Source organism: Carettochelys insculpta, chromosome 1 (assembly GCF_033958435.1).
Source record: "Carettochelys insculpta isolate YL-2023 chromosome 1, ASM3395843v1, whole genome shotgun sequence".
NCBI lineage: Eukaryota > Metazoa > Chordata > Testudines > Carettochelyidae > Carettochelys > Carettochelys insculpta.
The window spans coordinates 263,298,889-263,311,540 of record NC_134137.1 but is presented as its reverse complement, the minus strand read 5'-3'; the positions used below and the strand labels follow the sequence as shown (position 1 = coordinate 263,311,540).

At 48.2% G+C, this 12,652-nt stretch overlaps 1 protein-coding gene across 1 annotated transcript in view; it reads left to right on the top strand.

Moving 5' to 3' along the window:
- The first annotated feature begins 554 nt into the window (after nucleotides 1-554).
- B4GALNT3 (beta-1,4-N-acetyl-galactosaminyltransferase 3) overlaps nucleotides 555-12,652 on the top strand; it is a 104,660-nt gene continuing 92,562 nt past the window's right edge. The window contains exon 1 of the mRNA XM_075000571.1: nucleotides 555-714. Within this exon, the coding sequence (XP_074856672.1) occupies nucleotides 555-714 (160 nt within the window). The remainder of the gene's footprint in view (nucleotides 715-12,652) is intronic.

The following is a 12,652-nucleotide window of genomic DNA, read 5'->3' as shown; positions in this document are numbered from 1 at the left end:
TGGCGCGGGCAGCGGGCGCCCAGGGCTCCCCCTCCTGAGCCACCGGCCGGGCCCAGCGCGGCGCGACAGAGGCCGTGGGGAAGCGCCGCTGTAAGGAGAGGAGGAGGCTGGAGTCCTGCCCTTGGAGATCCCGCCCCGGAGAAGGGTGTGTCTCGGGCTGCGAGAGTGTGAGAGCCCGGGCAGCCGCGCGCAGCAGCCGCGCCTGCAGAGCGAGGGACAGGGGAGCCGGGCAGGGGGCAGCAGGGAGCCTGGGAGCAGCGCGGAAGGGGCGCCGGCGAAGCCAAGGGACGGTCGAGGGGGAAGAGCGGGAGGAGAGAACCGGGCGCCGAGCCGGGAGGAGGGCGCTGGGGGCTGCTGGCGGTCAGGGGGAGCGAGGGCTGAGCTGGGGGGGGCGCAGGGGACTGCAGGCGGCCCGAGGGCAGAGCCGGGGGGGGGAGCAGGGGGAACAGAGGGGGGAGCCGGGGGCAGAGGCGGAAGGGGCAGCGGGGTCCCAGAGCCCAGAGAGCGTGGGGGGAGTAGGCGAGGGCTGAGGCGGGGGTACCCTGGGGCAGAGCATGTCCCTGAGCAGCGGCGTGAGGAGCCGCCCGCTGGGGAAGGTGCTGCGCAGGCGGTTCGGGCTGCTGCTGGCCCTCGGGGTGCTGCTCGTGGGGCTGTGGGCCGCCTACCTGGAGCTGGTGGCGTCAGCGGAGACCAGCGGGCACCCCCTGAACCACAGTGAGTCTGAGAGCGGGTCGGGGAGGGCTGGGACCGCCGGACTTGCCGGGGAGCGGAGGCTGCCCCCGGTCAGCCATGGGGCCCCACCGCAGGTGGCGGTAGAGCTCAGCGCAGCGGGCGCCTGTCTCCCTGCGGCGCCGGGCCCTGGCGTGGCTGCTCACAGAGGCAGGACTCGCTCCGCGCTCCCTGGCCCAGCTCGGACTCTGCCGCTCACAGGCGGGGAGAGGGAGAGACCCAGCTGCCTAGGGCGGGAGAGGGAAGGGTGCCGGGCCGCCTTTTCACGTGGCCGGGGAATCCCATGTGATCCGCTCTGCTCTGCGGGTGCTGCTGCCCTTGGAAAAGCACCTGCAGCCAGAGCGGGCATCCTCCACCTTAGCATAAAGGTGGGACGCTATTAGGGTCACCCTATAAAAAAGAGGACGCGCCGGAGAGGGAGTTTCTCAGTATCTACCGACTCAGCTTGTATTGGTGCTATAGTATATAGCACATTAGTACACGCTGAGTCGGTAGATACTGATACAGACATTCCCTCTCAGGAGCATCACCTTTTTTGAAAGGTCAGATGAGGTAGCCCTGGACACTGTCAGACTAATTATGTGGGCTAAACAAACAAATTCCACTCACGGTATCAGTAATACGGATTAGAAAACTGGAGGGCGGTGAAATCCCAGTTTATAGTCTGTTTCCTGCTGGTTGTTTCCTATTTGTATTTCTTCTTCCTTTGGCTATGAAAAATGGGAAAGCCAACTGCTTTGATTTGTTTATAGTGAGTTTTATTGTCAGGTTCTCCCATCTGCAAAAGCATTGCATCCTAATACAGTAAGGTGGTGTATTCCCATGGCATGGCATATGCACACAGGATTAGCCTTGGTTGCACACAGGCTTTGCAATGTTCTCCAGGGCTTTAGTTTTCATTTTTAAAAAACAGTAAGCCTCTAGCTCAGTGGTTCTCAGCCTATAGCCTAGGGGTCACTTATGGTCCCATCAGCACACAGCTGCACCCATATGACATCCTCAGAACTATACAAGGAATGTTGGATGTGACCCACATTATAATATATGACCCACAATGATAAATAGATTGAGAACCACTGCTCTAGCAGTTCTGATGCAAAGAAAAAATTTAAATTGTGACCCATCTGTAACCCATGCAGTGACACTTGCCTGAGTTTGCAAAGAGCCTGGAACAATAGCTCTATGAATGGTCCTGTTCCTTTGTTTTGGAGGTTGCTAACTTAGATGCCATGGCATTTTAAATGTCAACCTGTTGAGAGTGTCTCTGTTTGTCATAGCCTGTTAAAATGGAAGTGAAGTATATTTTGAAGATTTACAAAGGCTGTGCTGAGTCATTGCTGGTTTTGGAGAGGCCTTTAACAATTTGGCTGGATTGTAAGCATGTGCAGTTGTTTTCATTTGTTTGAAGGAGGCTGAGCTTTCAAACGCTTAGGAAATGCTGTTTTTGCTGGTGTTTATTGGAAGACGACTACTGTATTTCTATTAGTTAGGATTTTTTTGATGATAGGAAAGTTTTGATGTCTGTTGTTGTTTGGATTTTACACAAATCCACATTCTGGGCCACATCTGAGCTGACTGTGCCTCTTCAACCATGACTTTGGACCATTTAACCACTAATGGTTTTAAGCAGCCCACTTCTCAAACTAATGCCTTAAATTTTTTGATTCGGAGTTTTAAGAGACAAGAGAATCAAGGCCTAAATTCTGAAAATCAAAAGCTGATCCAAAAATGAGCTCTGTGCAGGCACAGGTGTGTCTACCTTCCCATCATGCTTTGCAGGAGCTGGGCTTTACATTGCACCTGCCTGTTCTGTATTAACTTTGTTCTTTTGCAACTAGTGGCATTTCTTGGGGTCTGTTTCCTTCAGAAAAGGGAGATACACTGTAATACAATTTTACTTTGTGTGACACTCTGTCCAAGTGTCTCACTGTATCCCTTGAATGCAGACTGTACCCTAAATGGCAGAGAGGGATGATGGAATTTTGAGACATGGACAAAGAGTCAAAATGGGACATTTTAAGATATTTCAAAATATTCGTAAGGTAGATGCTGTTTTAGATGGCAGGAGCTGCCAATGAAAAAGCTTTCCTCCTAGTAGAGATGAGAAGGTGGGAAGGCACAAGTGGAGAGAACGAGAAGGGCAGAAGAGAGGCAAGGATAGTGAGAAGGATGTCTTATTGGCTACGTCTACACTTGCACGCTACATCGAAATAGCTTATTTCGATGAATAACGTCTACACGTCCTCCAAGGCTGGCAACGTCGACATTCAACGTCAATGTTGGGCAGCACCACATCGAAATAGGTGCTGCGAGGGAACGTCTACACGCCAAAGTAATACACATCGAAATAAGGGTGCCAGGAACAGCTGCAGACAGGGTCACAGGGCGGACTCAACAGCAAGCCGCTCCCTTAAAGGGCCCCTCCCAGACACACTTGCACTAAACAGCACAAGATCCACAGAGCCAACAACTAGTTGCAGACCCTGTGCATGCAGCATGGATCCCCAGCTGCAGCAGCAGCAGCCAGAAGCCCTGGGCTAAGGGCTGCTGCACACGGTGACCATAGAGCCCCACAGGGGCTGGAGAGAGAGCGTCTCTCAACCCCTCAACTGATGGCTGCCATGGACGACCCCGCTATTTCGATGTTGCGGGACACGGATCATCTACACGTGCCCTACTTCAACATTGGACGTCGAAATAGGGCGCTATTCCCATCCCCTCATGGGGTCAGCGACTTCGACGTCTTGCCGCCTAATGTCGAAGTTAACTTCGAAATAGCGCCCAACACGTGTAGCCGTGACGGGCGCTATTTTGAAGTTGGCGCCGCTACTTCGAAGTAGCGTGCACGTGTAGACATGGCTATTGTGACCTATTTCCTCCTCTGCCCTGGGAAGTATGAATTGCACTAGCACATGGGAAAGCTTTTTTGTCTTAAGAAAAACACTCAGCACTGTCGCCCTACCAGCCCCACTGCAAAATAAGGAAATCTACTAACCAAACTTTAAAAACACACACACACACACACACACACATGCAACAGAACAGGTGACTCAGTCACAGGTTTGTTCCTTAAAAAAAGGAACACATGGAAACTCCATGAAGTCTGCTATGGACCTTGCTCTGGGTTTTATGTGGAAGGGGATCAGATACAACTTTTAAAACCTTGGAATGAGGAAACAGATAGCTGTGGTGCAACAGGGGCAGAGCAAATGCGCGTACACAGGAGAGCTCAGTCACCCGTAACGCCTTAGTAATCGAGAATCCTATTTTCCAGGCGTGGCGAGGAAGACTGATCTAACTGCCAACAGTAAAAAAGATAATTTGTAACAGCAACGAAGGGTCCTGTGGCACCTTATATAAAACTATGGTACGCCCACATCTTGAGTACTGCGTGCAGATGTGGTCTCCTCACCTCAAAAAAGATATATTGGCATTAGAAAAGGTTCAGAAAAGGGCGACTAAGATGATTAGGGGCTTGGAATGGGTCCCATATGGGGAGAGGCTAGAGAGACTGGGACTTTTCAGTTTGGAAAAGAGGCGATTGAGGGGCGATATGATAGAGGTATATAAAATCATGAATGGTGTGGAGAAAGTAAATATAGAAAAATTATTTACCTTTTCCCATAATACAAGAACTAGGGGACACCAAATGAAATTGATGGGTAGTAGGTTCAAAACTAATAAAAGGAAATTTTTCTTCACACAGCGCACAGTCGACCTGTGGAACTCCTTGCCCGAGGAGGCTGTGAAGGCCAGGACTCTATTAGGGTTTAAAAAAGAGCTTGATAAATTTTTGCAGGTTAGGTCCATAAATGGCTATTAGCCAGGGATAAAGTATGGTGCCCTAGCCTTCAGAACAAGGGCAGGAGATGGATGGCAGGAGATAAATCACTTGATCATTGTCTTCTGTTCTCCTTCTCTGGGGCACCTGGCATTGGCCACCGTCGGCAGATGGGATGCTGGGCTGGATGGACCTTTGGTCTGACCCAGTATGGCCATTCTTATGTTCTTATGTACCTTATTAGACTAACAGAAAAGTTCTGAGCATGAGCTTTCGTGAGCACAGACTCACTTCATCAGATGCTGGTCTTGGAAATCTGCAGGGCCAGGTATAAATAAGCCAGAGCAAGGGTGGGGATAACAAGGTTAGCTCAGTCAGCAAGGGTGAGGCTTACTACCAGCAGTTGATCTGGAGGTGTGAACACCAAGGGAGGGGAAGCTGATTTTGTATTTAGCCAGCCATTCGCAGTCTTTGTTTAAGCCTGAGCTGAGGGTGTCGAATTTGCAGGTGAATTGTAGCTCAGCAATTTCTCTTTGGAGTCTGGTCCTGAAATTTCTTTGCTGCAGGATAGCTACTTTTAAGTCTGCTACTGTGTGGCCCAGGAGACTGAAGTGCTCTCCTACGGGTTTTTGTGTATTGCCATTTCTGATATCTGATTTGGGTGCGTTTATTCTTTTACGTAGAGACTGTCCAGTTTGTCCCATGTATATAGCAGAGGGGCATTGCTGGCACATGATGGCATAAATTATATTGGTAGATGTGCAGCTGAATGAACCCACGATGGTATGGCTGATCTGGTTAGGTCCTGTAATGGTGTTGCTGGTGTAGATATGTGGGCAGAGCTGGCAACGAGGTTTGTTGCATGGATGGGTCCCTGAGTTAGAGTGACTGTGGTGCGGTGTATAGTTGCTGGTTAGAGTCAAAAAGATAATTCGTGACTCTCCTTCTAATCTCATCACCTAGAGAAGCCTTTTTTGTTTGAAAAGAAATGAAAGGTAAGCGTGAAAAACAAACAGTATTTGTTTCCCTTGGGCTGTTACAGCTCAGTAAGAGTTTCACCTGTTGTGGCAGAGGCAGCTTTGGTTTTGCCTCCATTGTGATGATCTTTCCTGAGACCCCCCACTCAGAGCTGAAATAGGGAGGTTTTCAGACCTATTCAGTCTTTTTTCTTTTTTTTCAATATCCTTCCTTCCCGTTCTCCCAGGTGGAAAGCTCTGTTGCAAAGCACAACAGGGTACCAGTTAGCATTAATATTAGCAGCTTTTCTGATGCAACAGTCTCCATGCTTGTTGCTTTCATACTCACAGTTGATTCTTTTTCAGTAATTTTCCAGGCAAGAGAGCTGAGACTCTCCCTCAGTGGCAGAGAATCCTCGAATTGTTAGGGTTGGAAGGGGGCCTACAGTAGATCAGCATTTCCATTCCTGTGTTTGTGTCAGAATTCTCTCAACTGTCTCTAGATGGTGCTTATGGAATAGCCTTTGTGTTGAAGCCCAGCTGATGTTTCCTTTATGACCATGGAACACTTTCTGCAGAAGTGAGCTTGCTCCCCGAGGCCAAATCTGGAGTCACCAGAAACACTCCCATCCCCCATAGCCACTAGTCACAGCATAGAGTCTGAGTTATGAGTGGTTCAGACTTACGCTGCTCCAGCCTCCAGAGTCCATTTTGTAGAACGAGGCTGGAGGCATCCCAGTTCGTTCCAAGATTTGTTCCCCCGCAGCATTTTCATAAGATACAAGGAGAAGTTGTCAAATGGCCTCACATTAGCGTTAGGGTTGCCAACTCTCTCAGCCTGAACACCACTGATGGCAAAGCGGTCTGGCCTGACTGAGTTGGCAACCCTAATTAGTGTGGACCTGGCAAGTAGAAGTATGGAAACTAAGGCTCTGATCCCCCTTTCAGACCAGTAATTCCACCAAACTCAGTGGAATTAAACAAGTGTAAATGAGCTGAGTGAGATGAGAATTAGATCCTTAACATAGACTCTGTCAAATAAAGCTGGTGTAAATCAGTGTCCGATGACTTCAACACTTGCTGAGGGTTACACTTACTTGGGCTTACACTTGCTGAGGGTTTGGTTCCAAATGTCTGTTTGAGTGTAAACTCAGAAGGGTTGGAGATGGAGGCTACATCTACACTAGAGCAATCTCTTGACAAAAGTTACTGTCGGAAGAGATCCTCCAACAAAACTTCTGTTGACAGGTTGCAGCCAGACTGCAAAGTAGATTGAAAGAGCAATCTGCTTTGCTGACAGAGAGCAGCCCAACTGCCTGTCTGCTTTCTTGACAAAACAGCCAACTGAAAGCACAGCAGACAAGGCTGCCTGTTGTCCTGGGAGTCCTCTCTGTTGACAGAAGGACCCCCCGCCCAATGTCTAGTCTGGCTTTCTGTCGACAGGGGCATTCTGCCTCATGGGGGAGAGTCAGAATGCTGTCAACAAAAGTGCCATGTTCTATTGATTTCCTATTGACCGAATGCCTTGGGAATGTGGATGCTCCCCAGGTTTTGATGACAAAACTCTCTAGTGTAGAGAGAGCCTGAGAAATGAGCCTGTGTCACAGATTTCAGGTTGAGAACATGCAGTCTGGATCAAATACTTTGACTGAAGTGATTCATTTTGGATATTTTCTAGTGGGCTGGGGGCAGGATAGACTTTCTGTGAATCAAGGGAATGCCTCAGAGTGGCAAATTAGAGCATGGACCGTCACACGTGAAGGACTGAGTCCACTGCTTTGAGAAAGATGCTCAGTGTCACCATGCACACATCAGATTTCAGTTCAATTAAGTTATTAGTTTCTAATTACATTTAATCTTCCAAGCCATTCTGATTGCTTGTTGCCTGAAAGTCTGACCATAGGAATGCAACAGCAGATGAATTTAACTGGTATTTTTAGGATCTTTATATTGACAGTCAGCAGAAGATAAATGGGGAAACTGGCATAAACTGCATACAGCATTGGGAAAGCAAAGCTGCATGTCAGTGATGGGCAGCTCTTCTCACCCTGTATGGCTGTCATTTAAAACAATCTGCCACGGGCAGTAAATTGGCCCTCTTGGAAGGAATCTGAGGAGTCATAGGCAGTTTGTTTATCCCCCACCGTTAACCTGAGCTAAAATCTTTGGTGTGGGGTTGCTAGGGGAAAGGCTTTGCAATCAGTTGTCTCCTCCAGCTTGAGTGCAGGAGAGTGAAGTAGCTTTGGGTTCTTCTCAATAGGATGTGGTGTTGGGGAAAGGGGCTGAACTGACAGGTCTGAAAATTGAAGTCCTCTGTCAACAAGACAGAGGCAGGCAAATTACCTGCTCTGAATTATACTCTCACACAACACCACTGACTTCGTGGTACTAAGGGGGATAGTGGGCTTCTGGCTGGGCCTCTTTATCTTGTCTCTTCAGCTGCTGTTTCTGTGTCATCCCCTGGTGGAAAGCTTAAAAACCATAGGAATTGCCCATCCACATAGCAGCTCCTGCTGCTGTTACTTGATGTTCCCTTACCTAAAATGGGGTGAGCAAACTTTTTATGTCAGGCCTCGCTTTTCATCCCTTCAATTAGCAGGGCCCTGCAACCTGTCTAATGTAATCCGCACCAATGGAAATTTCTGTTATATTCATATGAAAAAATAGCCTTTTGGCACGGGTAAGAAAAATAAGTCAGTCTACTTGCTGACTTGCCGCTATGTAAAAACTTTATTAATTGGTATATAAATGTGAATACATATGCATAAAAACAGTAACATTTCAACATTTTTAAGAGATGGATGACCCTGACACACACACAGTCTGAGAGGGCCTCCCCGCATTTTGTGCACTTCTGGGCTAGGAAATCTTTGTGGAACCAACTAAAGTGGAGGGGAGGAAGGTCAAGGGAGCAGAGTCCAAGCCAGAAGCAGCAGGGAAGCTCTCTCTCTGCCTTTAGAAGAGGAACGAGAGCCCCTCTCTGCAGTGCTCCCCCTTGTGTTAACACAGTGAGAAGCAATCTTTGGACCCCATGAAATGCAGAGATTAGCTGTTCCTGCATAGTCTCAGATATGTTCTGCACCAGAAGCAGAGCTTTCTCCTGGGCCTATGAAAAGGACCAATAGTCCTAACAAGGACTGAATTCTCTTGTTGCAGGTGTGAATGACATAACAGAGATTTACATATCTCATAGAGCTGGAAGGGACCTTGGGAGGTCAGCATGTTCAGTCCCCTACCTTCTCAGCAGGATGGAGCACCATTCCTGGCAGATTTCTTTTTTGAACTCTATTTGCCCCCGACTCTTAAATGACCCACCACAGGACTGAAATCACAACTCTGTGTTTATAAGGCCAGTGCTCAAACCACAAAGCAATTGTGCAATCATGACCGCTGTCTGGAGGTCTCCAGATCTGAAGAAGTGGATCTGCCCACGAAAACTCATCACCTGATAAATTATTTTGTTAGTCTTAAAAGTGCTACATGACTTCCGGTTTGTTTTGTTAGGATATAGACTAGCACGACTACCTCTCTCTTACTATTCTGTGCGGAAGACTGGATTAGATTAGATTTCTGGGAGGGACCAGAAGCCCTGCCTAAATGTGCCCCTCCCAGTATCTGCTGCTGTTCTCATCCAGTACCTGTTCCTCCTAATTTCTTTATCTATAGAGAATGCTGTGCTGTGAGTGCCGTGTCTTTCTGTCTTGTTTGTGACAGGCTGAGGAGCAAATGGTTTTGCCTGGTTTCCAGAGTGTAGCACAGCAGCTCTTCTAACACAATTGTGCATACTGTAGTGACTGAGGTGGAAAATGAGAAGGGCTCTGAAGAATTCTGACAAATGAGCTCATAATATCCCTTCTGAAGAGTGATGTGCCTCTTCTGGCAATACCTTCTTCTATTCTCCCAGCATGTAGCTCCTGGCTCCCTTCTCTCCCTACTTCTCCAAGGGAGGCCCATTTCTTTTTACTGGAGGTGATCTCTTCCGTCTCCTGGGTACAGTGTAGCACTGTGGATTGCTCTGAATCTGTCGTAGTACTGGCAAGTGTGTGTGTATGTGTGCATTTGTGTACAGGGAAGCAGCAAGCTGAGTGCAGCCTGAGGTTGCCTCCTTGGAACCAACTCTGGTTTGTTCCAATGTGTGCTTTTCTGTCTGTAGCTGTGGTGCTCACACAAACTGAGAAACAGCAGCACCCAGAAACACAGAGGGATGTGTGAGAATAGATTCATGCACAGAATTCATGTGCACGCACATGTACGCACACAGTTTTGCATGATCATGTGCATGAAGGGTGGCAAAATGCTCACAGGCAGAGACTTGCTGATATGCCGCTGCATGTACTTTTTTATGTGCAGTGAATATAAACTATAAGCCAAAGGCAACAGACTAAAAGGTAACACTCTTAAAATGGTTGCCTCAAGGAAAATGCTTGTTGCAGAAAAGTGCCCTGACTTCCAGTTGCTTGCAATGTTCTTAGGCTTTTGAAAGCCATAGGAGATAATTTTTCCTGCATATTCCTTTAATACACACTTTTCCAGGAACTCATTTTCCTAGAACACAGGATGGATTGCTATCTAACAAGCTAAAGGGAGGAGGAAGGAGGCATTAATATCACACCGGCTATTGCTAATGGGATATAGAGACTTTCTCTTCTACAATCTACATTTAACTCCAGCTGAGGGTGGGAGTCAGCAGAAGTCTGTTGAAGGCTTACTAGCCTAGTTGAAGTAAGTTGATGGAGCTCAGTCCAGACCCTAGCGAATTTGTGTTCACATCACAAGATGTATCATTACAGCCTCCTGCCTTTACTGGCATGGTGACCAGAGAAGCTAAGACCATCAAGCCAGCTCTTCTGTCTTGTTCCAGGTCAGTAATGAGGCATGTTGGCAGGGCCATGTGGGGGATTTTGGAATAACACTGCGTATAATTGCCTATCCTGGGCTGAAATACCTCCTTGCCACTGGTCTGTGGGATGCACAAGTTGTATGTTTGCTGGGCTGTTTCCGTTCCATTTCATTTCTGTTGCGATTGGATTCCTGTGTCTATGCCAGGTCTGATCCTATGAGGTGCTGAGAGTTGGTGCCTCCCACCGCAGTCAGTGTGAGGTGCAAGTGCTTAGCATTCTTGGGATGAGGCCCATAGTTTGGAAAGAGCTTAGGGATCCCTCTGGAGTGAAAGTGCCATAGAAATGTTATATATGATTATTACAAAGGGACTATTGTAAAACCCGATTTGTTTATCCATGGCGTTCATGACTGGCAGATATAGACATGACGAGATTTCTACATGGTGCATATTCCTATGCCACTCCTTCCTGCCTGTCTGAGTCAGTCTGTGCTGTGGTTACTCAGAGGCACATTGAACCTGTCCCTGGTACTACAACAACCTGTTTTCCTTCTTTCTGTGTCAGGCGAATGCTAATTTCTCTTGAAAGTTTATCTGGGCATGAAATTTGCACTGAGCCACGTTACAATACAATTAATATCCAACTTCGTTGCATGCACAGGTTCAGGCAGTTGTGAGGCAGGAATGGTGCAAGATAAGCTGCACCCGGGCTGAATGTTGTCTGCTTCGTTTTTCATAGCTGTTCCTTCCCAGTAGGAGGTAACACTGTGGAAATGGATAAGGAATGGAGGGAGCGAGGCCAGTTCTCATTCATGCCTGTTGAGCTGTGTGATGTTCCTGTGGCTACATGGACTCCAAGGTGCCGGGCCCTGACCTTTCAATAAAAATAGAGACCACATGTGCTCCTGAAGGAGCCTTTAAAATCCAGTGGGCAAAGGCAGGGCAGTGCTCTGATGGGGACTAAGTATCACTAGTGATAGCTCCCTGTGTCCAAAACCCTGCTTCCCTGGTTGCTGAAATTGGCCCTTCTCAGTCCTTGTGAGACAGCCACTGGGAGCTACTTCATCCAAACCAATGCAGGTTCTGTTCTCCGGTGCTAGGTTTATATTTAGCTGGCAGTATGTGGCCATGTGGGCTGCCTAAGGAAAGAATCTCCCGGTCATTACTTCACCATGGCCCAGCCTTCCAAAGCATTTGAGCTGCCTGGGTGGAGAGCTGGACGCTAAATTTAGATGGTGCATTTCTTGCCCAGAGCTGTGACTCTTACAGGCTTGGCTGGGTCCAAGAGGAGAACAGTATTAAATCTCCTTGCCGAGAACCCAGAGTCCTTTGTCTTTTGAAAATCATATTAAGATGAGAAACTGAACTGCCACGCTGAGGAATATGAGGTGCCGCAGAGGAAAAGCTTGGGATGGGGCCGTGCAGGTGTAGTCGTAGGGCTTCATAGGAAGTCCTGCTTCTCAGACAGTGTTCCCTCTAATTTTTTTCCATCCGTGGGTGGAGTAAATTTTGTTATGTGCACCAAGGTATGTGCAGAGGTGCACCATCAGTGGAAACACATGTTGCCCACTCTAGGTGACTCTGGACGCTCAACTGAATCTCTCCTGGGTGGCCACCCAAGCAGTCAGCTTATAAGGAACTCTGCTTAGACCTACTCTTCCTTCAGTCTCAGTACTCTCTTTGGAGCAGCATCTCCCCATTTTTAAGATGGGGTCCAGAGGTGGGAAGAGTTGGGGTTTTGTTGCTTTAGAAAAATGGTCATGTATCTGCACTCCCCGCCAGGCCCACAATAAACAGCTACCAAATATTTTTGATAGTTAGCTGCCTAAATGATTATCTGCCCTGTCTGTGCCTCAGTTCACGTTGTTTGTAAAATTCCTGCTGCTGTCTGATCCTAGTGACGTGCTTTCATATGTACAGACTGAAGCCTTATATGGGCTTCAGTTGACTTCAGTAGGAGCTGGAGCAGGCAGTAATGTTGCAATCTTTTATTCTAGACTAGGGATTCCTAACCTATGGGCCCGGACCCAAACACGGGTTGTTGTTAGATTTTCTAAGGGTCGCTGGCTGGGGTCTTCAGGAGCCATTTGCAGCCGCTTGGCTCCCAGTCCCTGCCCTGCAGTTCTGAAATGGAACTGAGTTTAATTGGTTTAACAGATGGCAGGAGGGATCCTGCCCTGAAATCAATTAAACTGAGTCCCATTTAAGCCTGCAGGGCAGGGAACTGCCCTGTTACAGGTGGAAGAAAGGAGTAGGAAGGCTGGGGGATTCGGGCAGAGAAGGAGATGGCCCAACGAAGGAGCAGTGGGGGTCAGCAGCGTGGAACTCTCCTCTGAGGTAGGCCGG